The 23,115-nt window shown below is 54.5% G+C and overlaps 3 protein-coding genes across 9 annotated transcripts; 2 read left to right on the top strand and 1 right to left on the bottom strand.

The window, feature by feature from the left end:
• Nucleotides 1-2,401: 2,401 nt before the first annotated feature.
• On the top strand, nt 2,402-9,153 carry DOC2A (double C2 domain alpha). Its single transcript, XM_012764278.3, has 12 exons — nt 2,402-2,720; nt 3,861-3,972; nt 4,629-4,906; nt 5,252-5,331; nt 5,565-5,639; nt 5,773-5,882; nt 7,699-7,825; nt 7,908-7,967; nt 8,047-8,210; nt 8,327-8,408; nt 8,498-8,594; nt 8,675-9,153. Exons 3-12 carry the CDS (start codon nt 4,642-4,644, stop codon nt 8,818-8,820), a joined length of 1,206 nt encoding a protein of 401 aa, XP_012619732.1. The 5' UTR covers nt 2,402-2,720; nt 3,861-3,972; nt 4,629-4,641; the 3' UTR covers nt 8,821-9,153.
• A 76-nt stretch (nt 9,154-9,229) lies between these two features.
• Nucleotides 9,230-19,760, bottom strand: INO80E (INO80 complex subunit E). Of its 7 annotated transcripts, none has more exons than XM_012764296.3 (8): nt 19,389-19,600; nt 19,160-19,230; nt 18,918-18,970; nt 14,578-14,656; nt 14,366-14,477; nt 13,862-13,978; nt 10,357-10,449; nt 9,230-9,817 (listed from the first exon to the last, which is right to left on the bottom strand). In XM_012764296.3, exons 1-7 carry the CDS (start codon nt 19,467-19,469, stop codon nt 10,378-10,380), a joined length of 585 nt encoding a protein of 194 aa, XP_012619750.1. In that variant the 5' UTR covers nt 19,470-19,600; the 3' UTR covers nt 9,230-9,817; nt 10,357-10,377. The 7 variants fall into 7 exon arrangements, with proteins under 7 accessions (XP_012619750.1, XP_012619751.1, XP_012619753.1 ...); XM_012764297.3 differs by having other exon boundaries at nt 9,230-9,670; XM_075995439.1 differs by having other exon boundaries at nt 9,682-9,817; nt 13,862-13,927; nt 19,389-19,601.
• Nucleotides 19,666-22,884, top strand: HIRIP3 (HIRA interacting protein 3). The gene is made up of 7 exons (XM_012764273.3): nt 19,666-20,243; nt 20,321-20,441; nt 20,559-20,673; nt 20,942-21,951; nt 22,048-22,216; nt 22,299-22,397; nt 22,486-22,884. The coding sequence occupies exons 1-7, from the start codon at nt 20,179-20,181 to the stop codon at nt 22,647-22,649; spliced, it is 1,743 nt and encodes a 580-aa protein (XP_012619727.1). The 5' UTR covers nt 19,666-20,178; the 3' UTR covers nt 22,650-22,884.
• Nucleotides 22,885-23,115: the final 231 nt, after the last annotated feature.

The raw sequence follows: 23,115 nt of genomic DNA, 5'->3' as shown, positions 1-23,115 counted from the left end.
TTGAGGTTGCTGTGAGCTAGGCTGATGCCATGGCACTCACTGTAGCCTGGGCAACAAAGCGAGACTCTGTCCCCCCCCCCCAAAAAAAAAGACCTGTTGGTTCAATTTCCAACAGAGATCCCAGATCCATCCACTGCCCTTCCCTCCACTGCAGCCCTCCCCGTTCAAGCCGACACCGTGTTTCACTTGGCTTACTCTAGCAGCCTGTGGACTGGTCCATCCACGTTCACTCCTACCCTCTAAGACCCATTCCCCAACTATGGGCCAGAAAAATAAGAACACAAGGATCCACTACTTAAAACCCTCCAGTGACTTCCTGTTGCCCCTGGTATTCTGAGCATTTCCCCTTTGCTTGCAAGACTCTGGCTGGCCAGCCCCTGCCACTGATCCACCTCTACGTTCTCATCCTTCCCCTCCTCAGCACACCCAACCATACTGGCCCTCGGGTCGTTCTTTGTATACGCCTGGTTCCTGACTGCCTCCCAGCCTTGGCACGGATCTCTGCCTGGGATACCCCTGCCTCCACGCTTGGCCCTAGCTAACTCCTCCTCATCTTTCAGGGCTCAGCAGAGACAAAACTTCCTCTGGGAAGTGAGCCCTGGGCTCCCATGGCTCTCTGACCATCCCTATTGTTGTGGCTGTCTCCCCAAATTGGAACTGCCTGTGTGTTTGTCTATCTCCCCTCGGAGGCGGAAGCCAGAGGTCATTGCTCTTGGCCATAGTTGTATCACCTCTATCTGTAGTAGGTAGTCAATAAACATTTACTGAATGACTAGATGGCTGACTGGTGGATGGAAAGCCTTCCATCTCTGGACAAACCAGGGCTTGGCACTGCCTGCTATTTTCCTCCACAGTTGGCTCAGCTCCTCATCCTCACCTGCCTTCAACACGGCTTTCTGGAGGCTTGCTGGCCCGGGAGCACTGAGGGGAGAGCACTGGAGGAGATAGGACTTTGCAGACTCTTGGGCCATGTTGCCATGGACACTGTCCTGTTGAACCCACCAGCTGTGGCCCTGGATGGCATCTCCCTTAGTTCTGCTTCCTTTCTTACCCTGGAGAGCCAGGAAGAAAACCTAATGGGTTGCCTTCACTTTAAAAATGTATTCTCTTAATGTAGTCTTTGGAATGGGTAACCTATCACGTGGCACAAAATTCAAGAAATCCAAAAAAGATGTATGTTGAGAAAGAAGTCTTTCCTATTCCTGCTTTACCTCCTCAGAGGCCACCATATTTATTTATTTATTTATTTGTTTGTTTGTTTGTTTGTTTGTTTATTTATTTATTGAGACAGAGTTTCGCTTTGTTGCCCAGGCTAGAGTGAGTGCTGTGGCGTCAGCCAAGCTCACAGCAACCTCAATCTCCTGGGCTCAAGCGATCCTCCTGCCTCAGCCTCCCAAGTAGCTGGGACTACAGGCATGAGCCACCATGCCTGGCCAAGTTTTTCTATATATATTAGTTGGCCAATTAATTTCTTTCTATTTATAGTAGAGATGGGGTCTCGCTCTTGCTCAGGCTGGTTTCAAACTCCTGACCTTGAGCAATCCACCCGCCTCGACCTCTCAGAGTGCTAGGATTACAGGCGTGAGCCACCACACCCGGCCACCATAGTTATTTTCTTGTGCAGCCTTCCAGAAATAACCTAATGCACAAATAAACATGTGTAAATTCTTTTCCCCAGTCAAATGGCAGCATTCCATAATGCTGTTCTGCACCTTGCTTTTTTAAGTTAAAATGAGATTGTGAAGATGATTCTATACAGGTGCAAAGGAGCCTCTGTGTTTTTCATGGCTGCATACTATTTCATTGAAATTATTCATTATGCATTATTTCATCATATGAAATTATGTCACAACTGATTAAACCAGTCCTCTACTTGTGGACATTTCGGTTGTTTCCAGTCTTTTGGAACATGCTGTAGTTCAGAGTCTTGAACTTGTATTATTTTGCTCATGGGTCAGCATATTTATAGCATAAAATCCTAGCAGTGGAATTTCTGGGTCAAAGAGTATGTGAATTTGTCATCGTGGGGTCCACTGTGAGACTGGAGTAGGCAGAGGGGTCGCCCACTTACCCACGGTCTTTCCAACATTGTGCGTTAACAGACACTTTGATTTTGCTCATTTGACAAGGGACAAATGGTATCTCAGTATAGTTTGACTTTACATTTCTCTTGCTTTCCTTTTTTTTTTTTTTAAGAGACAGCATCTTGCTATGTTGCCCAGGCTGACCTCAAACACTCAAGCCCACCTCAGCCTCTGCACTTGGCCCCATTTCCCTTACTTTTATAAAAAAATTGTGGTAAAATACACATAACAAAATTTACCATCTTTAACCATTTTTAAGTTACAGTTAGTGTTAGGTATATTTACATTGTTGCATAATCACATTTCTCTCTTTTAAAGAACAATATTTAGGGATGCCGACTTAGTGCCAGGCCCGGTTTGGGGCACTGGGGACTCGGAGATGAATCAGCCTCTGCTCGCTGTGGAACTCCCTGGCTTGGTGGGGGAGGCACAGGCAAAACAGTGCCGGCAGAGCTGAGTCCCAGCTCGCGCTGGAAGCTGAGGGGCAGCGGGGGCTGCTCCAGGAAGGCTCCTAGGAAGAGGTGACTCAGGATGACTCCTGAAGGAAGGGCAGGAAGGTCTCCCAGGTAGAGCAGCGTCTGTGAGCAAAGGTCCAGCGGCTGAGAAATCAGGGAACTGCTGTTCTAGGAACTGCAGGTAACTCTGATGCGGTGGGCAGCGGGGTGATGAGGTCCTTTATCTTTCGGCGATGGTAAGTTTGGGGCAAAAGAGAGCGAAGACCAAAGGCTAGGGCCCGACTGACAGACCGGGGTGGCAGGCGTGGGGCAGGGCGGAGCAGGGAGGCGTCGTGGGGGTGGCAGTGTTGGGTGAGAAGTGGCAGACGCAGAGGACGACCGCAAGGACCTGGGCATTCAGAGCCAAGCCCCGACGCCCCCTCCGCACCTGCAGGACAGAACTGGAGATGGGGTGGGGTGAGGGAGAGTGGATCCCCAAAGGAGATGACATCCCTGAGACACCGGCCCCAGGAGACTGGTTTGGGTAACAGGTAGAGACGCCTGAACAGCCAAAGGGAGGAGGCGTGGGGGAAGCCACAGTCTCAGGCCTGTCTCCTCCCTCGGACTGTGAGGCTCCCCAGCCAGCCGCTCTCCGCTCGGACACCGGGAGGTCCCAGGCCAGCGACAGCAAGTGCCTCAGACCCCTGGGCCTGCCGGCCCCTGGGTGACTGCGGATCTCTAAGCCCCGCCCCTACGGATATGGGGAGGGGGCGGGCAGACGCCCCGCGCTCTCTGCGGGGGAGGGGCGTGAGGAGGTGCGGGGTTGTGGTGGGTGGCGAGTTGGCGTCGCCATGGCAACTAGAAGGGTGGTCTGCCCGGGAGACCCAAGGGGGAAGAAGGGAGGAGGAGAGGCAGGGAGGCGCCAGGGCTCCGCGGGGGCGGCGCGGGCCTGGGTCTCCCGGGAGGACCCGGGGAACACCCGGCAATTCTCGCCGTGGGTTCCTGGTGGCGCAGGGAGCCCGCGTGTTTGCGAGTGTGTGTATGCGAAGTTCTCCGGGTGAGTGTGCCAGCGCGTGTCTGGGTTTGTGCATGGGGGTGAGCGTGCACATGTGGACACACGCGCGTGTGTGCGTGCGCGCGGGCACTCGTGTCGGCGTGTGTGCACTCGCGTGTGCTCCCGAGCGGCCGGGCGGGAGCCGGTGTGAGCCGGAGAGTCCCGCCCCCTCCCCAGCCCGGCCGCCCCTCCCCGCCCCCTGCCGCCTGCGCCGGCTGCATCAGCGCCGCCACCTCGCTCACCCCCTCCTCCCCGCACTTTCTCTGCTCCCTGCTCTCGCTCGCACAGCCGGACTCGGGCTCTTCTCGCTGGCCGCCCTGGGAATCGCCGGCCGCCACCGCCCAGCCTGCACCCGCCGTCCCCCACCCCGTGCCCGGGCACCTGTTGGAGGCAGAGACAGGTGCAGGGGGCTGGGCCGGCTGGGGGCGTGAGGGTGAGGGGGAGCGTCTTAGTTTGCTGGGTTCCGGGGGTGTTTCGCTCTCCTGCCGCTGCGATTTCTGGTGCCCCTGGGGAGCCAAGCTCTGGAGGAGGCATCTGAGGCAGGGTCTCCACCTGGGGCTGCGGAGGGGCCAGGGAACCCGCAGGCAGACAGAGCCTGAGCTTGAATGAAGGGACAGTGGGAAGTGGAAGCCTGGAGGGGTGGTTGATAACCTGACCAGACCAGCGGCTGGTGCAAAGGAGGCAAGGAGCCTCAGAGAGACAGGCGGGGACCTCTGGGGATGTTGGGAGTAGGCAAGGCTCAGGGGCAGATGGAAGCCCAGAATGAGAAGAAGCAGCTGGAAAGATGACAGAGGGACAACCTAGAGGTAGGTGGGCAAGGGAGGCTGTCTTCGGGGAGTGGGCTGGCAGCCCGGCCCCTGTGGAGCAAGGCCTGGGGTGTGGAGGGCCAGGCCTCCAGCCTGCACCACTGGCACAGGCCACTCTGTCCCTCGACACCTAGGAAGGGAGGCCAGTGAGGGCCCACAGACCGAGGAGGTTGCTGCTGGGCCCTCAGCCACCAATGGTAGGTACGAGCAGTCAGCCCTGGCTCAGGCTCGCGCACACCCCCTCCCCCAGCCAGGGGTGCTGCATGAGGGGCCGCAGGGGCGACCGCATGACCATCAACATCCAGGAGCACATGGCCATCAATGTGTGCCCGGGGCCCATCCGGCCCATCCGCCAGATCTCCGACTACTTCCCCCGCCTGGGACCAGGACCCGACGGGGGTGGAGGCGGCTGCGGGGAGGCCCCTGCTCGTCTGGCCCCCCTGGCTCTGGCCCCTCCTGCAGCTCTCCTTGGGGCCACCACGCCTGAGGACGGAGCTGAAGTGGACAGCTATGACTCGGATGATACCAGTGAGTCTGGGGGGTGTGAAGGGGCCTCCAGGCGTGTGGGGAGGGGACAAGCCCTGCTGGGTGTGCGTGGGGGGGGCAGCGGGGACTGCTGCCACAGCTGCAGTCAGTGTGGAGATTACAGCTTCAGCAAGGCTCAATATTCAATATTTCTGCTGAGACACTCCGCCACCCACACAGCCCCAGTCGTGGCCGAGGCACGGACCCAGACGCGCACACACATGCCCACTCAGCCTCTTGCACACACACTCTCGGCTGCTGGAGATGGAGACACGCATCCGCTGCCTCCCGCCGTCTCATACACACCTGCCTTCACCCACTGACTCATGCTACCTTTCCCCTCTCCAGCTGCCCTGGGCACGCTGGAGTTTGACCTTCTCTACGACCAGGCCTCCTGCACCCTGCACTGTAGCATCCTCAGGGCCAAGGTGGGTGCTCCCGGCCTCCCAACCCCTGGCCCTGTTTGCCTCCCAGCCCAGGAGGGGTGGTGGCTTTCCATCCTTCCCTCCCTTCCCCAGGACAAATGCCTGCTCCTTTCCTCCCCACCCCACCACCCTCCTTCTTGGCTCTGCACACCTCAGGGGCCAGCTCTGTGGAGGGAGGGAGGGAGGGAGGATGGGAGGATGGGAGTCCACAGCCCTCTTCCCGCCCTCCTCTCCAGGGTCTCAAGCCCATGGACTTCAATGGCCTTGCAGACCCCTATGTCAAGCTGCACCTGCTGCCTGGAGCCTGCAAGGTGACAGCCTTCTCTCTCCCCAGCCTGGACCAGCTCAGGGGTGCGGGGTCTGTCCTAGATTTCCCCAGCCTCTGCCTTCAGTCTTTGTGGGTCAGGGTACATGTGTTCAGAATACTTCGTCCCCACACCCCAGGCCAATAAGCTAAAAACGAAGACTCAGAGGAACACGCTGAATCCCGTGTGGAACGAGGACCTGATGTATAGTGGAATCACAGATGACGACATCACCCACAAGGTGCTCAGGTGAGGGCTCATCCTCCCCAGTACCAAGGACTGCAGCCTAGCACCTCCTCTGGGATAGCTCACACCCCCTCCCCCAGCCAGGGGTGTTGCATGAAGGTGTCATTGTAACCTTCTTTGGTTGATTGATCCATGTCCCATTAAGACCCTACCTCTCTGAAGCTCAAGAATAATCAGTGGCTTCCCAAACCCTCCAGCAGCATGCCAAAGTATTTCCCTGGCATTGCTGCCCCCAAAGCTTCTCCTACTGCTCCTTGAGGAGAGCACCGCCTTCTTCCGACTGGCTGCTTTCCTAACTCTGGAACTTTGCCTGTTGTGTCTCTTCCACCTGGAAAGCACCCTCTGCTTCCTCTCTGCCAGCCTAAATCCACTCATGTGAGCCCCAGTCCAAGCTCTGCCTCCTCCTGAAAACTACCCCCTGGTCACTGAGACCCTTTCTCAGAGCCCCTGGCTGGAGTCAGACCTATGCAGCTTTGGTCTGTCCCTTCTGTTCCCCTAAAATCTCTAGGGAGTGATGTCTTCAGGGACAGGGAGCTCGCTCCATCATCCCAGGAGATGGAGATTTCAGGAGAGTATTCCCTCAAGGGCAGTGGAGGGCAGCAAAGCTCGGGCTGGAAGAGACCTCTTTCTTTGTTGTTGGGCAGTAGGGAGCCACAGAAGGGGTTTGCATGAGGGAAGGGGTGTGATCAGGGTTGCTTTAGAGCTCACCTTGGTGCTGGGTGTGTAGGCAGGCTGGGGGAGGCTGGAGGCAGCACCAGAAAGGCTGGCCCCATGTTCCAGAGGTGAAGGAATGAGGCCTAAAATGACAGTGCTCACTAGTGGCCAGCTCTGGGCTAAGCATTAATGTAAAATTTTCTTTCACTTGATTATCTCCCTTTTACAGATAGCAGTCGAGGTTTAGGGATATTGACTTGCCCAAGGTCACACAGGTGGCTTAAAAGTAGCAGGGCTGGGCTTTGAACACCCTACATGCCACAGCTGCCCAGCATAGCAGCAGGTCACAGTAGAAGCAGCACAGAGACTGAACAAGGGGAGGGGCAGAAGTCAAAGCAATCTTTTTTTTTTTTTTGAGAGTCTTGCTCTGTTGCCCAGGGAGAGTGCAGTGGCATCATCATAGCTCACAGCAACCTCCAACTCCTGGGCTCAAGCGATCCTCCTGCCTCAGCCTCCTGGGTAGCTGGGACTACAGGCACGTGTGCCACCATGGCCAGCTAAATTTTCCATTTTTAGTAAAGACAGGGTCTTGTTCTTGCTCAGGCTGCTCTCAAGCTCCTGAACTCAAGCAGTCCTCCCGCCTAGGCCTCCCAGAGTGCTAGGATTACAGGTGTGAGCCACTGCACACAGCCAAAGCAATCATTTTTTAATCGGTGGGCTCATGTGTCCTTGCAGGCTGGTTCCATGCAGAAAGGGACAGAAGGGCCTGAGGAGATGTGGGGTTCCCGTCTGGCTGCCCAAGGCTCCTCAAGGCCCTTTTAGCTCTTACAGCCTACATCTATGGCGGTATCCACCAACACCCACCATGTGTTCAGTCAGACCCAGCCCCAGACCCTGAGAGGAGGCAGTGAGTGGGGTGGGCCCCATGACTTTTAAGGGCTTCTGGCAGTGGCTGAGCAGGTCCTGATGAACAAGGTGAGCCTGAGCAGCTGGAGAGGGGGCAGAGGAACAGACAAATCCAATTGTCCCTCTCAGGCTCCAGCCTGTTTTCCAGACAAGGTGGGGAGTATTTAGGGCAGAACTGGGGTGGGCCTGAGGATCTTTCTCCCACATTGGAGCAGGGCTCAGGACCCCAGGGGGCCCTGACCCTGCAGTTCCCCGCCAGGATTACTGTCTGTGACGAGGACAAGCTGAGCCACAATGAGTTTATCGGGGAGATCCGAGTGCCCCTCCGCCGCCTCAAGCCTTCACAGAAGAAGCATTTTAACATCTGCCTTGAGCGCCAGGTTCCGGTCTGTGTGGGGGCTGCGGGGACTCCAGGGGGAGGGACCCTGAGGAGGCCAGGTTTCTAGAACCTTCTCTCTGCCCCCTCAGCTGGCTTCACCCTCTTCCATGTCGGCGGCGCTGAGGGGCATTTCTTGTTACCTGAAGGAGGTGAGGCACCTCACAGGGACCATATCTGGGTGGGAGGTGGTGGAGGACCCAGGCTGACCCCTGCATCTGTCTGCTGCAGCTAGAGCAGGCGGAGCAGGGGCCTGGGCTGCTGGAAGAGCGTGGCCGCATCCTGCTCAGCCTCAGCTACAGCTCTCGGCGCCGGGGGCTGCTGGTGGGCATCGTTCGCTGTGCCCACTTGGCTGCCATGGACGTCAATGGCTACTCCGACCCCTATGTTAAGACGTGAGCCCTCGCCCTAAGGCCTGCTCTGCCCTCCCCAGGGAGCCTGGCCCCTGCCCCATGTTCCTTTGGGGCCTGTCCTGTCCCTAACTGCATGACTCCTCTCTCTCCACCCCTAGGTACCTGAGACCGGATGTGGATAAGAAATCCAAGCATAAGACGTGTGTGAAGAAGAAGACCCTAAACCCAGAATTTAACGAGGTGGGCAGGGCAGGGACCAGAAACACAGGAGGGCTAGGGGAGTTGGGGGAGAGGGCTTTGTGGAAGGTGCCGCTTGCCTTGTCCCCCAGGAGTTCTTCTACGAGATGGAGCTCCCCACTCTGGCCACCAAGACTCTGGAAGTCACAGTCTGGGATTATGACATTGGCAAATCCAATGACTTCATCGGTGAGGGAGGAGCCTGGCCGCGTGGTGTTGGGGGAGGGCAAATGACAGGAAGAGGGGTCCTGACTCTGCCTGACCCCCAGGTGGCGTGTCCTTGGGGCCAGGAGCCCGTGGCGAGGCCCGAAAGCACTGGAGCGACTGTCTGCAGCAGCCAGACGCAGCCCTGGAGCGCTGGCACACCCTGACCAGCGAGCTGCCCCCAGCAGCTGGGGCTCTGCCTTCGGCCTGAGCAGACCACAGCTGCCCAGCGACCCTTCTGGCTGGGTCCAGTACCCAACCTTTGCACGAGTGTGTTGCACGTTTACATGGGGTGGGCTGCCCCTGCCCCGCACTACCTGTCTTATTTTTGTGAGAGTCTCCGTGACCGTGGGTCTGTCTTCTTGTGAGGGATTGTGGAGATCTATATTCATATATGCAAACTTCCTCCTGCCTGACTAGCTATTACCTGCAAATATGCAAACCACCCGTCCTCTGCACACGTGCGGGGGTGCTGTCAGAGCCCCCGCCCCAAGCCCCTGCTGCTCTTCTCTCCTGCCTCTCCACGCTGCCCGTCCCCTCCCCCCACAGGGAGGAGGTCGGATTAGGGGAGGTTCAGAGGAGGATGTTTCCAAAACAGAAAAGGACAAACAAACAAAAAAAACCCCAGAGCCACCTCTTTAATATAGAATCTTCATTTAAAAAAAAAACAACAAACAACAAAACCTAGCCCTGTACAGCTGCCCTTTTAAAGGGGTGGCCACTGTGGAGTCTGCCTCCTCAAGAGGTGGCAGATGCTCACGGCCACTTATCTAAATACTGTCCCCTAGATGGGGCCAGGATGTGAAGGCAGGGCCCCTGCCACCCTCCTGGAGGACATTCGTGCATGTTTACGCCTTTTCTGATTGTGTCAGTGGCCAAAGCATGGCAACTGGGCACCAATAAACATCTCTGAGGAAGCTGGGGGCTTGCGTGTGCTGGCACGGGGAGGGGCGCCGGGCAGGGGCTTGGCACACAGCAGCGGGTGGTCACTCCGGGATGTCGATTACCAGGTCATCGTCCCCGTCCAGGGCATCATCCCCGCTGCCTGCATCGCTGAACATCTGCCGAGGGACGGTGCTCAGGATCGTGGGGGGGTGCATCTTGGGGGGCGGGAGGGGAGTCAGGGCTGCCCCAACCCCAGCCCCAGAACCCCGGCCAGGGAAGGTCAGCGGCCCTCCCACAGGACAGTCGGGGGGTCCCACCGCCATCTGTAGCAGGGGAAGAAACACAGGGAGGGCTCGTCAGGGAGGCACTGGGACCTCCAGGAGGCTGGGCACTGACCCCCCAGGGCAGCTCTGGGGATGGGAAGGGGCCATGGGCACAGCCCGGCCAGCCAGTGCTGGAATCAGGGCCCTGCCCCACTTCAGCCCCTTCAGAGTCTTAAACCAGCAAGTGCCTGGGGGTGAAGGGTGGTGATGGAGGCGAAATGAGGGGGTGGGGTTCTCACAGGAAACCGGAGGGAAAAGCTGGGTCCTGCCCTCTCCAGGGAGGCACCTTGGCTGCCACTGTAACAGCGATTAACACCAGAGTCAGCCTGGAGTGCCTGCCTGCCTGCCTCTGGGCACCTCGTATACTGCTCGCCACCACTGGCTGCTTCTCTCTTCTCCGTGAGGGTATCGCAGGCCGCCCCAGCCAGGAGCCTGGGCAGCTTCTTGGCCCCCCAGGAACTTCTGTTGTATGTTGGTTGGGGCCCCTCCTTGGGATCCCCGTAGCCATTGGCCTAGACCAGGCCCTCCTCTCGGCTCACCTGTGCTATGGGACCAGCCTCCTAACTGGACTCCCTGCCTTCAGCCTCTCCCCGATCCAGCTCCTCCTCCACACTGCAGCCAGAGTGATCTCTCTACAACACAAACCTGCGCATGTCATTCTTCCACTCCGGGACTCTCAGGCTCCTCGCTGCCCTCAGGACAGGCAGTGCAACACGCCTGACAACAGGCTGGCCCCTCCACCTGAGGCATCCTTCTCTAGTTGGAAAAAGTCCTGCTTTGTCCTCTGAGACCGGGAAGTGGCCTCTCTCCTGCCCAACCCTCCAGCCCCACCCTGCCAAATCCTCCCCATGGAGAGCTCTGGGCTGTGACAGCCCCCATGCTTTGCCTGTGGGTACAAGCCAAGCACCTACTATGTGCCAGGTGATTTCCGTTGATGATCTTTAACCTTTAGGACACACTGGGAGGGAGGAGAGGTCAAATGCCAGAGGAGAACACTGAGATTTGGAAACAGAGGCCTGAAGGAGCAGTCCATGGGGGTCCCACTGGGCAGCATCCAGTCTGGCCTTGGGGTGGTGTGGGGAGCCAGCACGAGTCAGGCCTCGGGTGCAGGGGCTTGGCAGGACTGGTGACCATCAAGGGGCCCAAATCTGAACAGCGCCCCTGCACCAGTCCCAGGCACCCATGTGTACACACGGGAGCAGACAAACGTGCACAACCAAAAGGGACAGCTGCCTGAGGACTGCCCCCTCCTCTGGCTCCACCTCTCCATCTTGACCCTATGCCCGTGTGCTGCCCTTGCCTGGGCTTACTCAATGACCCCTCGCCATGACCTGCAATGGCTCATGTCTACCTGGGACTCACAGGGGCCAGGCTCCGGGCTCAGTGTTTTTTACCCCTTAACTCATATTCTCCTCAGAATGACCCCACTGAACAGAGAAGAAAGCTGAGGCTCAAAGAGTTAAATGACATGCCCAGGGTCACAGTGAGTAGGTGGAAGAGCTGGGATTCCAACTCTGATTCTAACTCCAAGTCTGACTCAGGCCCAAGCCTTAAGCGACCTCTTCAGTCCTCATAGCTGCCCCAGCTCTGCTCAGACTTGCCACCTCCCATCATACCAAGTCTCCCACAACTTCAGGAACCCCCACTCCCTCCTTGGTGGCAGGCAGACTCCCACTTCTGGGAGTGCAGGCCTCTGTAACCCCACCCCAACCTAATTTTCATTCCAATGTTGTTCTCCCTAAGCACTCCAGCTCCAGCCCAAACAATACTTTCACTGTGTCCCTGTCTCCCTTCCCATGATGGCCTCAGCCGGGAATATCCAAATCTCACTCCTTCTGGGCCCAAATGTTCTCTTCTTTGAAACCTTTCCTGATTTATCCTGCCCCCGCCCCCCCCCCTGCAGTCACTGACTGGGGCCCCCTCTCAGCCCACACTTCTCCCCTGTACATCCAGAACTTAGCTCCCTGATGGTGCTCCACTGCAGGGCCCAGTGCCAGCCAGAAAGCCCCAACAGGCCCCTGCTGACGCAGTGCCACACCCCCACCCGCTTGCACTGGCTGCGTGCACCCCTGCCTTCTCCACCACTCTGTCCTCTAGGCCAAAAGCAAAAACCCTGCTAAGAAGAGCAAGGGCCAGCCTTACCACCCCCATTTTTCAGGTTCCAGAGCTTAAGTAAACAAGGGAGTAAATGGAAGAGCTGGGATGTGAACTCCAAAACCCACACTCCTAACCACCATGCACACAGCCTCCCATCTGGCTTCTGGCTCCAGAACCTTGAAAACTGTCCAGTCTGATCCCTATTCACCTGTTCAACTTTTTGCTGTTGAGACAGGGTCTTGCTCTGTCTCCCTGGCTAGAGTGCCGTCGCATCATCCTAGCTCACAGCAACCTCAAACTCCTGGGCTCCAGCGATCCTACTGACTCAGCCTCCTAAGTAGCTGGGATTATAGGTGTGCACCACTGCACCTAGCTAATTTTTCTATTTTTTGCAGAGATGAGGTCTTGCTCTTGCTCAGACTGGTCTCGAACTCCTGGCCTCAAGTGATCCTCCAGCCTCAGCCTCCCATAGTGCTGGGATTACAGGCGTGAGCCACCGTGCCTGGCCTCCTATTCGACTTTGATGCAGAGGTAGAAGGGCACTGAGCTGGTCCGTGTCCTCAGATGGCCCTCTTCACTGCCCTGGGGGCTCAGGGAGCAGTGCCCCCCTTCTCTACACACACGCTCACCCATCCCCATGCATGGATCTACCTCCATGCTGCCTACTTCTCATCGTCATCCCCGTGAACTGCAGGCTCATGTACCCCGTTGCCACAGGCATTTCCAGATGGCATCTCAGCATGTCCATAACCAAACACCTCATCTTCCCTCCCAAACCTGCTCCTCCCACAGCTCTCTCCATCTCAGAAAAAAGGCAACTCCACTTCTTCAGTGGCTTAGGCTAAAAGCTAACCACCCTGGAGCTATCCTTGCCTCCTCTCTCACACAGCCTGCACTTGGGTTTTCAGGCACTCCTGCAGCTTGTTCTTTGAAATGGGTCCTTGGGCCACTTTTACCCCGTGCACAGTTTCTCATGGAGGGTGGTAGCCTCCTCCCTTCCTTTCTGTCTCACTCTGACCCCTGCACCCAGTCTAATCTACACATCGCAGTATTGGCAATTTTGTTAAAATGTAAATTAGATCAGACTCGCCCTCTGCTCAACCACCGCCAATGGCCCATTTCATCCACAGCACAAGCCTGAGGCTTTCCAATACCTCTGAGGCCCACCACCATCCTGCCCCTTGGTTCTTTGGACTCCGCTGGGCTCACTGCCCACTCTCCCTTCACCTTCCTCCCACCACAGGCCTCCTTTCAGATCCCTGCACAAGCCAAGCAGGCTCCTCCTGAAACCCTTTCCCAGACGGCCACATGGCTAATTTCCTTTAAGTCTCTGATCAAATAACACCCCAGCCTGCCGTAAACATCAGCCACATCCCTTCCAGCTCCCAGTCCCCTTTACCTGACTCCATTCTGTGCCATTATTGTCTATTTATTTCGTTTATTTTTGCCTATCTTGCTAGAATATCAGACCCGTGAGGGCAGGGATTTTTGTCCATTTTGTTCACTATTGTGTCTGTAGCACCTAGAACAATGCCTGGTACATAGTAGGTGCTCCACAAACACTCGTTGACCACATCTAGTTTGCTCGCTTTACAGATGCCCAATCTAGACCTAGAGGGTCAAAGAGATGTGTTCAAGGTCACATGGTTTTTAACTTGGGGCAGTCTTCACTTGATTCTATGATTCTGCACCTACTCTGAGGCTGTCTGGCATCACTGAACACTTGCCTCTGTGAAAAGGAGCCTCATTCGGAGTCCCCCAGAATGAACCTGTGAGCCAGGACTTCTCTGATCCATCCCTCAGTGCCTAGCTCCAGGCTGGGTCCTGAGTAGTCCCAAATCAATGGTTCAAAGTTCTTGGACAGGCCCCCAGTCTGTCTTAAGCCTCCCTCACATGGCTGTCCTCCTGCCGTTCTGGCCCCTCCCTAACGTCCCCAAATCAGGGTACCTTGAGTTTCCGGGGCAGGCGGGGCCGTTTCTCCCGCTTGGGCCTCAGGGGGCTGGGCTCGGGCAGCTGCAGGGCCAGGTAGTCAGAAGGGAATGGGGGGTAGAGGGGGGAAGCCAGCTGCAGGCGGGATTTGGGGTGGAGATGGGAGATGGAGTGGATCAGGGTGAGGAGAAGGGAAGAAATGCAAACAGAAGGAAGAATGGAAAAACAAAAGAGATGGTGATGAGTGTGGCTCCCAGGGCTCCCAAGAACAGAAGGGTAGGGGACAGCAGGACTGTGTCCTGGGGTCTGCTCTCCTTAGTTATGTCTGTCCCCCATTCCTACAACACAGAAGTGGGAACTCCCAACTCATACCCTCAGAGGGACACTTGCTGGCCACACCCAGACAGTTGTCCCCAGAGTTAGGCTGGCTTCACCCTGAGGCCTAGCCCTTTGGCTCAAATGATGCCCACCTTATTCCCAGGCATCTCAGTTCACCACTTCCCACCCTTGGCCCCAACTCACCGAGCTCAGGTATGGGGAGGGGGCCCCGGAGGCCTGCAGGGGAAACCCTGTTGAAGGAGGCAGGGAGAGGCTGGAGGGAGAGGGGGCACCCCCCAGTGGAGGGCTTCTCTTCCTGGAGAAAGGACAGGGAAGGGTGTCAGAGGCAACCTGGAGGCCAAGGAGCCCCCATCCCATTCCCTCCCCTCCCCCAGAGACAACTGCTATCTTCTCACCTCTTGGGGGCTGGTGTGTCCAACAACTTGGGTGTCCCCTCTGTCTCGCTGTTATCTGAAGATGCAGTGGCATCTGAATCTGTCAGGAGGAAGGGCTGGTCAGTGGGAGTTGGTAGTTACACCTCAGAGGAGTATAACGTCAACATTACAGGAGGGCTGTGAGGGGCTGGCCATGGTGGCTCACGCCTGTAACCCCAGCACTCTGGGAGGCCAAGGCGGGAGGATGGTTTGAGCCCAAGAGTTCCAGACTAGCCTGGACAACATAGCAAGACCCCCTGTTTATAAAAATATTTAAAAATTATAACATCTGTGACCCACCAGTAAAAAATAAAAAATAGGCCAGGCGTGGTGGCTCACGCCTGTAATCCTAGCACTTTGGGAGGCCAAGGCGGGCGGATTGCTCAAGGTCAGGAGTTCGAAACCAGCCTGAGCGAGACCCCCGTCTCTACCAAAAATAGAAATAAATTAATTGACCAACTAAAAATATATATACAAAAAATTAGCCGGGCATGGTGGTGCATGCCTGTAGTCCCACCTACTCGGGAGGCTGAGGCAGTAGGATCGCTGAGCCCCGGAGATTGAGGTTGCTGTGAGCCAGGCTGACGCCACGGCACTCACTCTAGCCTGGGCAACAAAGTGAGACTCTGTCTCAAAAAAAAAATAAAAATAAAATAAAATAAAAAACAAAAATAAAGAAAAAAAAATTTAAAAATTAGCCAGGTGTGGTGGCATGTGCCTGCAGTCCTAGCTGCTCAGGAAGCTGAGGTGAGAGGATCACCTGAGCCCAAGAGTTGGAGGCTGCAGTGAGCTATGATCATGACACTGTCCTCTAGCCTGGGTGACAGAGTGGAGACCCTGTCTCTGGGAAAAAAGTGGGGGAAGTGGGGGGCTCCAAGGAATCTGATTTCCCAACGGCACACATACTTGCTCTGTTCTGGGGCAGCCCACAGCTTCCCCGTTGTCACAGCCCACTTCCTGCTCTGGCCCTTCCATAACACACTTGCCAAACACATACTACGATACAACGTGCCACGCTCCTTCACACTCCCAGCTCTCCCTGTCTTCATAACTATCTAAAGGGGTAGGTGAGGGTATTCCTTCCACTTGCCACGTGAGGTCACTGAGGCTCAGAAAGTAAGATGTGGGGCTGCAACTGAACTCAGGTCTCCTTGGCCATTTTATGCCACTCTCTTTACTTGCCTCAGCTCCATTCCCCATAGCCAGGGGGTCCTGTTAATTTACCCCTTAAATCTCTCTTACTTTCATCCACTGCTCTCCACTGCCATGGCCACAAGGTCATGCCATCTCCATGTCAAAATCACCTGCTAAGCACTCTCGTGCCGCTCCCTGCCACTCATTGTCCACTTCAACCCCACAATGACCTAAAATGTAAAACTGCCACATCTTTCCCTATGACATCCTACCTTTCTGGTCTCCCCAAAAGACTGTACTCTCCAAAGCACACCAACCTATTTCCTCAAAAAAGAAATTTATTTCAGGTTCAGCACCCTGCCTAGAAGGCCCATCTTTCATTTAATAAACAACTGCTACATGTTACATAAGCTGATCCTAATTTCTCTGCTCAGACAGATCCTTTACGAAGCAAATTAAATGCCACCTCATCTGAGAAGTCTTCCAGAAACTCTCAGGTCCAGTTAATTGCTGGCTCTCCCAGAACCCATCCTCACACTGTGTTGACATGTCATGCTGGGTTATCTCATGTCCCTTGCCCTGAAGTTTCCCTCAAATAGGAAGTTAACTGAAAGGCCTTAGGGAAGGGAAAGGCAGGAAATGAGAGGCTAGAATAAAAGCCAAATATTTCTGCCACAACCTACATTGCCCCTGCCTACTTCCCTTTGTCTGTCATCCTCCTACAATAATAAATGAATGAGTACTGTGTGTTTCAATGAAATATTGTTTACAAAAACATGCCTGGCTACTGTTTGCTGATCCTTGCCCTAAATGAATGTTTAAAGGTACTGTGGAGAGGTGACTCTATGTGACACTGCTTACAAGGGCTCCACACAGCAACAGGCCCACAAATGCCCACCTTAGGGCTTTTCAAACTGTGGGTTTCAATCCACTAGTGGGTCATGAAATCAATTTCTTGGTTTGCAACCAGCATTAAAAAGAGGGGAAAAGGTTGGGCGTGGTGGTTCACGCCTGTAATCCTAGCACTCTGGGAGGCTGAGGAGTGCGGATTGCTCGAGGTCAGGAGTTTGAAACCAGCCTGAGCAACAGTGAGACCCCGTCTCTACTATAAAATAGAAAGAAATTAATTGGCCAAATAATATATATATAAAAAAATTAGCCGGGCATGGTGGCACATGCCTGTAGTCCCAGCTACTCGGGAAGCTGAGGCCGAAGGATCGATTGAGCCCAGGAGTTTGAGGTTGCTGTGAGCTAGGCTGACGCCATGGCACTCACTCTAGCCTGGGAAACAAAGTGAGACTCTGTCTCAAAAAAAAAAAAAAAGAAATATATAGAAAAAATTAGCCAAGCATGATGGCACGTGCCTGTAGTCCTAGCTACTTGGGAGGCTGAGGCAGAAGGACTGCTTGAGCCCAGGAGTTTGAGGTTGCTGTGAGCTAGGCTGATGCCACGGCACTCTAGGCCGGGCAACACAGAGAGACTCTGTCTCAAAAAAGGGAAAAAAAGCAGTCTGAAAAGTATCAAGATGAATTGAATACAGTGATTTATTTAAAATGTTTCATTGAATACTGTTTTATAACCATATATATATATATGTGGGGACCTGATCATGATGTAAACTATACAATTAATTGTGAAAAATACTCAGAGAAAAGACTGAAAAATCAAGCTCTATGTGCTTAATCCCTCTGCTCTTCAAGCCTGGCCCTTTCTTACCTCAGGGCATCTGCATTTGTTATTTTGCCTGGAAAGTTCTAGCTTACATCGTCATAAGGTTGCTTTCTTCTTTTTCTTTTTCTTTTTTTTTTTTTGAGACAGAGTCTCGCTTTGTTGCCCAGGCTAGAGTGAGTGCCGTGGCGTCAGCCTAGCTCACAGCAACCACAAACTCCTGGGCTCAAGCAATCCTGCTGCCTCAGCCTCCCCAGTAGCTAGGACTACAGGCATGCGCCACCATGCCCAGCTCATTTTTTCTATATATATTAGTTGGCCAATTAATTTATTTCTATTTATAGTAGAGATGGGGTCTCGCTCTTGCTCAGGCTGGTTTCGAACTCCTGACCTCAAGCAATCCACCCGCCTCGGCCTCCCAGAATGCTAGGATCACAGGCGTGAGCCACCACGCCCGGCCAGGTTGCTTTCTTCTTATCTAGGTCTCAGCCTCAAACATTACTCCCTGAAAAGGTCTTTCCTAAGTATTTTATTCAGACATTGCCTGTTGGCTGCTTTTGTGTGGTCTGCAAACTAAGAATTGCTTTTCCTTTTTTTTTTTTTTTTTTTTTTTGAGACAGAGTCTCACTTTTTGTTGCCCAGGCTAGAGTGAGTGCCGTGGCGTCAGCCTAGCTCACAGCAACCTCAAACTCCTGGGCTCAAGCGATCCTCCTGCCTCAGCCTCCCGAGTAGCTGGGACTACAGGCATGCACCACCATGCCCGGCTAATTTTTTGTATATATACTTTTAGTTGGTCAATTAATTTCTTTCTATTTTTTTAGTAGAGACGGGGTCTCGCTCAGGCTGGTTTCGAACTCCTGACCTTGAGCAATCCGCCCGCCTCGGCCTCCCAGAGTGCTAGGATTACAGGCGTGAGCCACCGCGCCCGGCCTGCTTTTACTTTTTTAAGTGGTTGAAATAAATTAAACATAATACTTCAGGTGACAATAATATGAAGTTCAAATTTCAGTATCTGTTAATGAAATTTTATCGAACACTGCCATACTCATTTATTTACATATCAGCTATGGCTGCTTTCACACTACAACAGCAGAGCTGAGTAGTTGCTTCAAAGATATATTTCATAAAGTCTAAAATATTATATGGCCCTTTACAGACAAAGTTTGTTAACTCCTTCCTCTCCTATCACTACCACATACCCCTATTTTCACTCCCTTTAAGTCTTTACAGCTACCTAAAATTCTAGTTTATTTCTTCATTTACCTATTCTACCCAACTAGAATATAAATTACAAGCAGCCTCGGGCTTCATCCACCTTTGCTACTCTTGTATCCCCTGTGCTAAGCACTGTGACTGAAATACAGCAGCTGCTCAATAAATACTTGAATGGAAGGCAATCAACTAGGTTTAAGAACCATTAGAGGCTGCGTCAACTTGCACAGCCTACAATGAGAGGTCCAGGAAGCTTGCTGAAGTGCCAGGAGCCATGTCCTCCACCAAAATTTCATGACCTTGCTCACCAGATGAGTCTTCATCCACATTCTCGTACTGCAGAAGTCGGTCTAGGAGGAAACTGAAGGAAGAGGTGAGGAGAATGAGAGTGTTTGTTCCCATTTCAGCAATGTTCTCCTGGGTCCCTGTCCCTTCTAGATGGCTCACTGGATCCTTGAAAGGAGCCCATGCATTTGTGGCTCTATTCCAGGATGGGGCCCGAATGCAGATCCCCAGGAGCCGCAACGCCCCCGTTCCCAACGTGCCTCACCTCTTGTCCCGGGACACCTTCAGCAATTTCCTCTGTGCCTTCCTCAGTTCCTCCTGGAAACACTCGTGTTCCTGTATCAAGGGCAAGGTGGGCGCTGCGCCAACGGCCATCCGTAAAGGGCTCCGGAACTCGGGACAACTCGCCCCACCCCATTTACACATGGGTAAACTGAGGTCCTATCAGCGCCAGGCCTCACGCCCCACAACCTTCCCACACCACCAGCACTCACGTAGATGAGGAACTTGAGCTTTCGCTTCAGATTCCGGTATTTCTTTTTGTAGTCCACTTCGCCGTCCGCCGGCCCGTTCATGACCGGCCCAGGAGAGGCGCCCCAGCGTGTTGGAGTCCCGCTACCCGGAGCCGGTTCAGCCCGGCCTTTCACGTCTGCACTTCCGGACACTTTGCAAAGCTGTGCCGGCAAGACTACAACTCCCGGCGTGCCCCGCGCCCAGGCAGCGAAACCGCCCGGGCCGTCCTCCTGGGGAATACCGGGAAAGGAACGTGGCTTCGAGTGGTTACGCTGGAGATGGCGTAGCCGTGACGCGGTGATGTCACAAAGATGGCGGACGCTTGAGGATGCCGTTTTTGATTCCAAATGTGCTTAAAGATTTGAAGCCACAGGAACATTTCATCCAGATGTTCCCAGTCTCCTGGCGAGGATGTTCTTTTTCTTCAGCGTTTCAAACTAACAGCGGCCTAGATGGTGCCCCTAATAGGGAAGAAGGCTGCGTCGCGGGTTGATTACGTTACACTCACAGATTGCCGACGCTGAATCGGTTTCTAATGAGAACTTTAACGGTTCATTCTGAGAAAAGGTGGGAGCCGCGAGACCTCCAACTACCTAGGGAAAATAAGTTTGGTCTGGCAAAGTTCTCAGCCCAAACAGTCCGCGACCGCGATTCAACGGCCCATTGCCTTAAGGCGTCACAACACTGCGCTTGCGGAAGCCGCTGTCAAACGCGCTGACGGAGGCCGACTAGAAAAAAAGGCGGGAGCCGCCAAATTTAGGGTGGAGCAAAATGGCGCGGGAGAAGGAGATGCAGGAGTTCACCCGTAGCTTCTTCCGAGGCCGCCCAGACCTCAGGTGCACAGGGGGTTCGGGTTGGGGTTGGAAAGGGACGGGGTGGGACGGGGACTCATCTTGACACCCTGTCGCTGCAGCACGCTCACGCATTCCATCGTGCGGCGGAGGTTCTTGGCTCACGTGGGCCGCGATCACCTGGAACCCGAGGAAAAGCAGGCACTGAAGCGGCTAGTGGAGGAGGAGCTGCTAAAGATGCAGGTGTGGGCACTAGCCTGGGCCACGGGAGGCGGGGTTTGTTGCCTAGGAGGAGGGGCCTGAGGGGGTGGGGCATAATGCAACCTTGGTACCTGTTTTGCCCTCTGGATGCACACACAGGTGGATGAAGCTGGTACCAGGGAAGAGAAACTAGACATTACCAAGAAGGGGAAGAGGCCTCCCACTCCTTGCAGTGAATCAGAGAGAAAAAGGTTCCACTTTGATTTAGAGTCAGGTTAGTGTCTCCTTCCTGCTATGGGTGACTTTTACATCATTGGTTTACTCAAAATATGTATTATGCATGTATTAACCAAAGGTGGTAGTGAGGAGGTGAGACCGGTGAGTCAGAAACCAGGAACAGGGTGGAAACACAGGATACCGATGTTTCCTGCTGCCCTTCCTCTATCTAACGGTCAGGCCACAGGTAGACGCAACCTATCCCAAGTGGTGGGAGAAGGGACAGAAAGAACCTGCCCCAACCCTCTCTTCTTTCCATATTCCAGAGCCCAGCTCTGCAGCCTCCAGCCCAGAACACTTTGGACCCCTAGCAAAGAACAGGAGGGCAGCAGCAGAAGTCAGCCCAGCCAAGGAGGAAGAGAGTTCAAGGCAGGCCTCAAAGAAAGCAGTTGAAGAGAACAAAGAAAGCAGCGATGAAGAACAGCAGAAGGACCTGACTGCAAAGATAGACTTAGAGGAGAGCAGTGAGGAGGAGGAGGATTGTTCTATCAGAACAAGTAAGGCCTGGGAGGAAGAGAGCAGTGAAGAGGAAGATGAAAAGAAAAAGGAGTACAAGGGCACGGCTAGGAACAGACCTGTGACAAAGAGCAAGCAGGCATCAGGCAAAGCCTCAGTTAGCAGGAACCAGGCCAGGGAAGAAAGTGATGACAGTGAGGAAAAACCTGCCCAGATGACAGCACATAAGGTGCAGGGAAATAAAGGAGCTAAAAGCTACCTGGAAAGTGAACAGGAGAGTGAGGAGGAGAAAGAGGAGATCCTAGCCAAGAACAAAGAGATCAGGGAGGAAGAAGAGGAGGAAGATCAGAAACCCAGAGCCAGGAGCAATGGAGGGAAAAGGTCAGCTTGTGAGGGGAGCTGTAAGCAGAAAAGCAGGGTGAGGAGACTAATGGGAGACTCAGGGGACAGTGGGGAAGAGAACAAAAAAGAGGCCACAGGCAGTGGGGACAGCAGTAGCGGAGGGGAAGAGCCCCCAGTGCAGAGGAAGAGCAAGGATGGGACCTTGTGTGAGGATGGGGAAAGGCAGAGTGGGAGCAGTGAGGCTGGGGAAGACAGCTGGAAGGTGAAAGCAATGGCTAAAGGCACTGGAAAGATAGCCAAACTGGGCAGTGTCAGTGGTGAGGAGAGTGACTTGGAGAGAGAGGTGAGTGACACTGAGGCAGCGGGGAGCCCCAAGGGGGAAAGGAAGAACCGCTCTTCCAAGAAAAGCTCCAAGAAAGGCAGGACACGCAGCTCCTCTTCCTCATCAGAAGGAAGCCCAGAGCCAAAAGGAGGGAAGGTAAGGGTTAAGGTGGGGTGGGAAGCTACTGTTAGGGAGGAAGGAGATCCTGACTCAAGCCTAGCAGTCTTGGCTTTCAGCTGGCTTTCCTTGTAGGCTGGCTCTGGTCGCCGTGGAGAGGACCACCCAGCTGTGATGAGGCTAAAGCGCTACATTCGGGCCTGTGGTGCCCATCGAAACTACAAGAAGCTACTGGGCTCTTGTCGCTCACACAAGGAGCGCCTGAGTGTCCTCCGAGCAGAACTGGAAGCCCTGGGCATGAAGGGTGAGGCCAGGTATGCCCCGGGGGCTGCAGGAAAGGGCCTTGCTGCTGGGGAGGAGAGGATCACAAGCTTCTTCTGCCACAGGTAACCCTTCCTTAGAGAAGTGCCGGGCCCTGAAGGAGCAGCGGGAGGAGGCGGCTGAGGTGGCCTCCTTGGATGTTGCTAATATCATCAGTGGTTCAGGTAAGAGGTTTCCTCTCACTGCCCAGGAAAAGATGGGTAGGATCGGACTTCGTCAAACTACTAATCTCCCATTTCCTCTTTCTCCCAGGCCGTCCACGCAGACGCACAGCCTGGAACCCTTTAGGAGAAGCAGCTTCCCCAGGGGAGCTATACCGCCGGACCCTAGACTCAGAGGAAGAACAGCCCCGTCCGGCACCCCCAGACTGGTCACATATGCGTGGAATCATCAGCAGTGATGGCGAGAGTAGCTGAACTCCCCCACCTCCCAGGATATGGACCCTTTTCCACGTTTACAAAGCATAAGTAACATCCCTTGCTTTGTGCCTGCACAGAGCAGGAGCAGCTTTCTTCAGAGAAGACTGCAGCCCCCAAGGACACAAGTTGTTGGGACACATCTCAGCTTCACGTTCTCCATTTAAAGTGTTTACAGGGGTTTATTTTTTAAGGCTTAATAAATAAAGGAGTGTTTGTAATCACCTCATCAAAACTGGTCCCCCACTCCCACTTCCTATACTTTGGGCCAGGAAGCTGGAGTGGCCACTGCTCCCCACCCATTCCCCTAGTCTGGTCTGGTTTTTAATTTCCCCCAGGTTCCCCAAAGAAGTTCCAGCCTCCAGATCCCACCATTCAAAGTCTGCCACCATGCCCTATCGGAGAAGTGTGTGGCCCCTTCCCTTCTAACCTTCCAACCTAACCTAACCAGTGGGCTTCTCTGATA

This window comes from Microcebus murinus, chromosome 19, assembly GCF_040939455.1.
Source record: "Microcebus murinus isolate Inina chromosome 19, M.murinus_Inina_mat1.0, whole genome shotgun sequence".
NCBI lineage: Eukaryota > Metazoa > Chordata > Mammalia > Primates > Cheirogaleidae > Microcebus > Microcebus murinus.
Note: the sequence above shows the minus strand (reverse complement) of the source record. Positions and strands in the feature narration are given on the sequence as shown.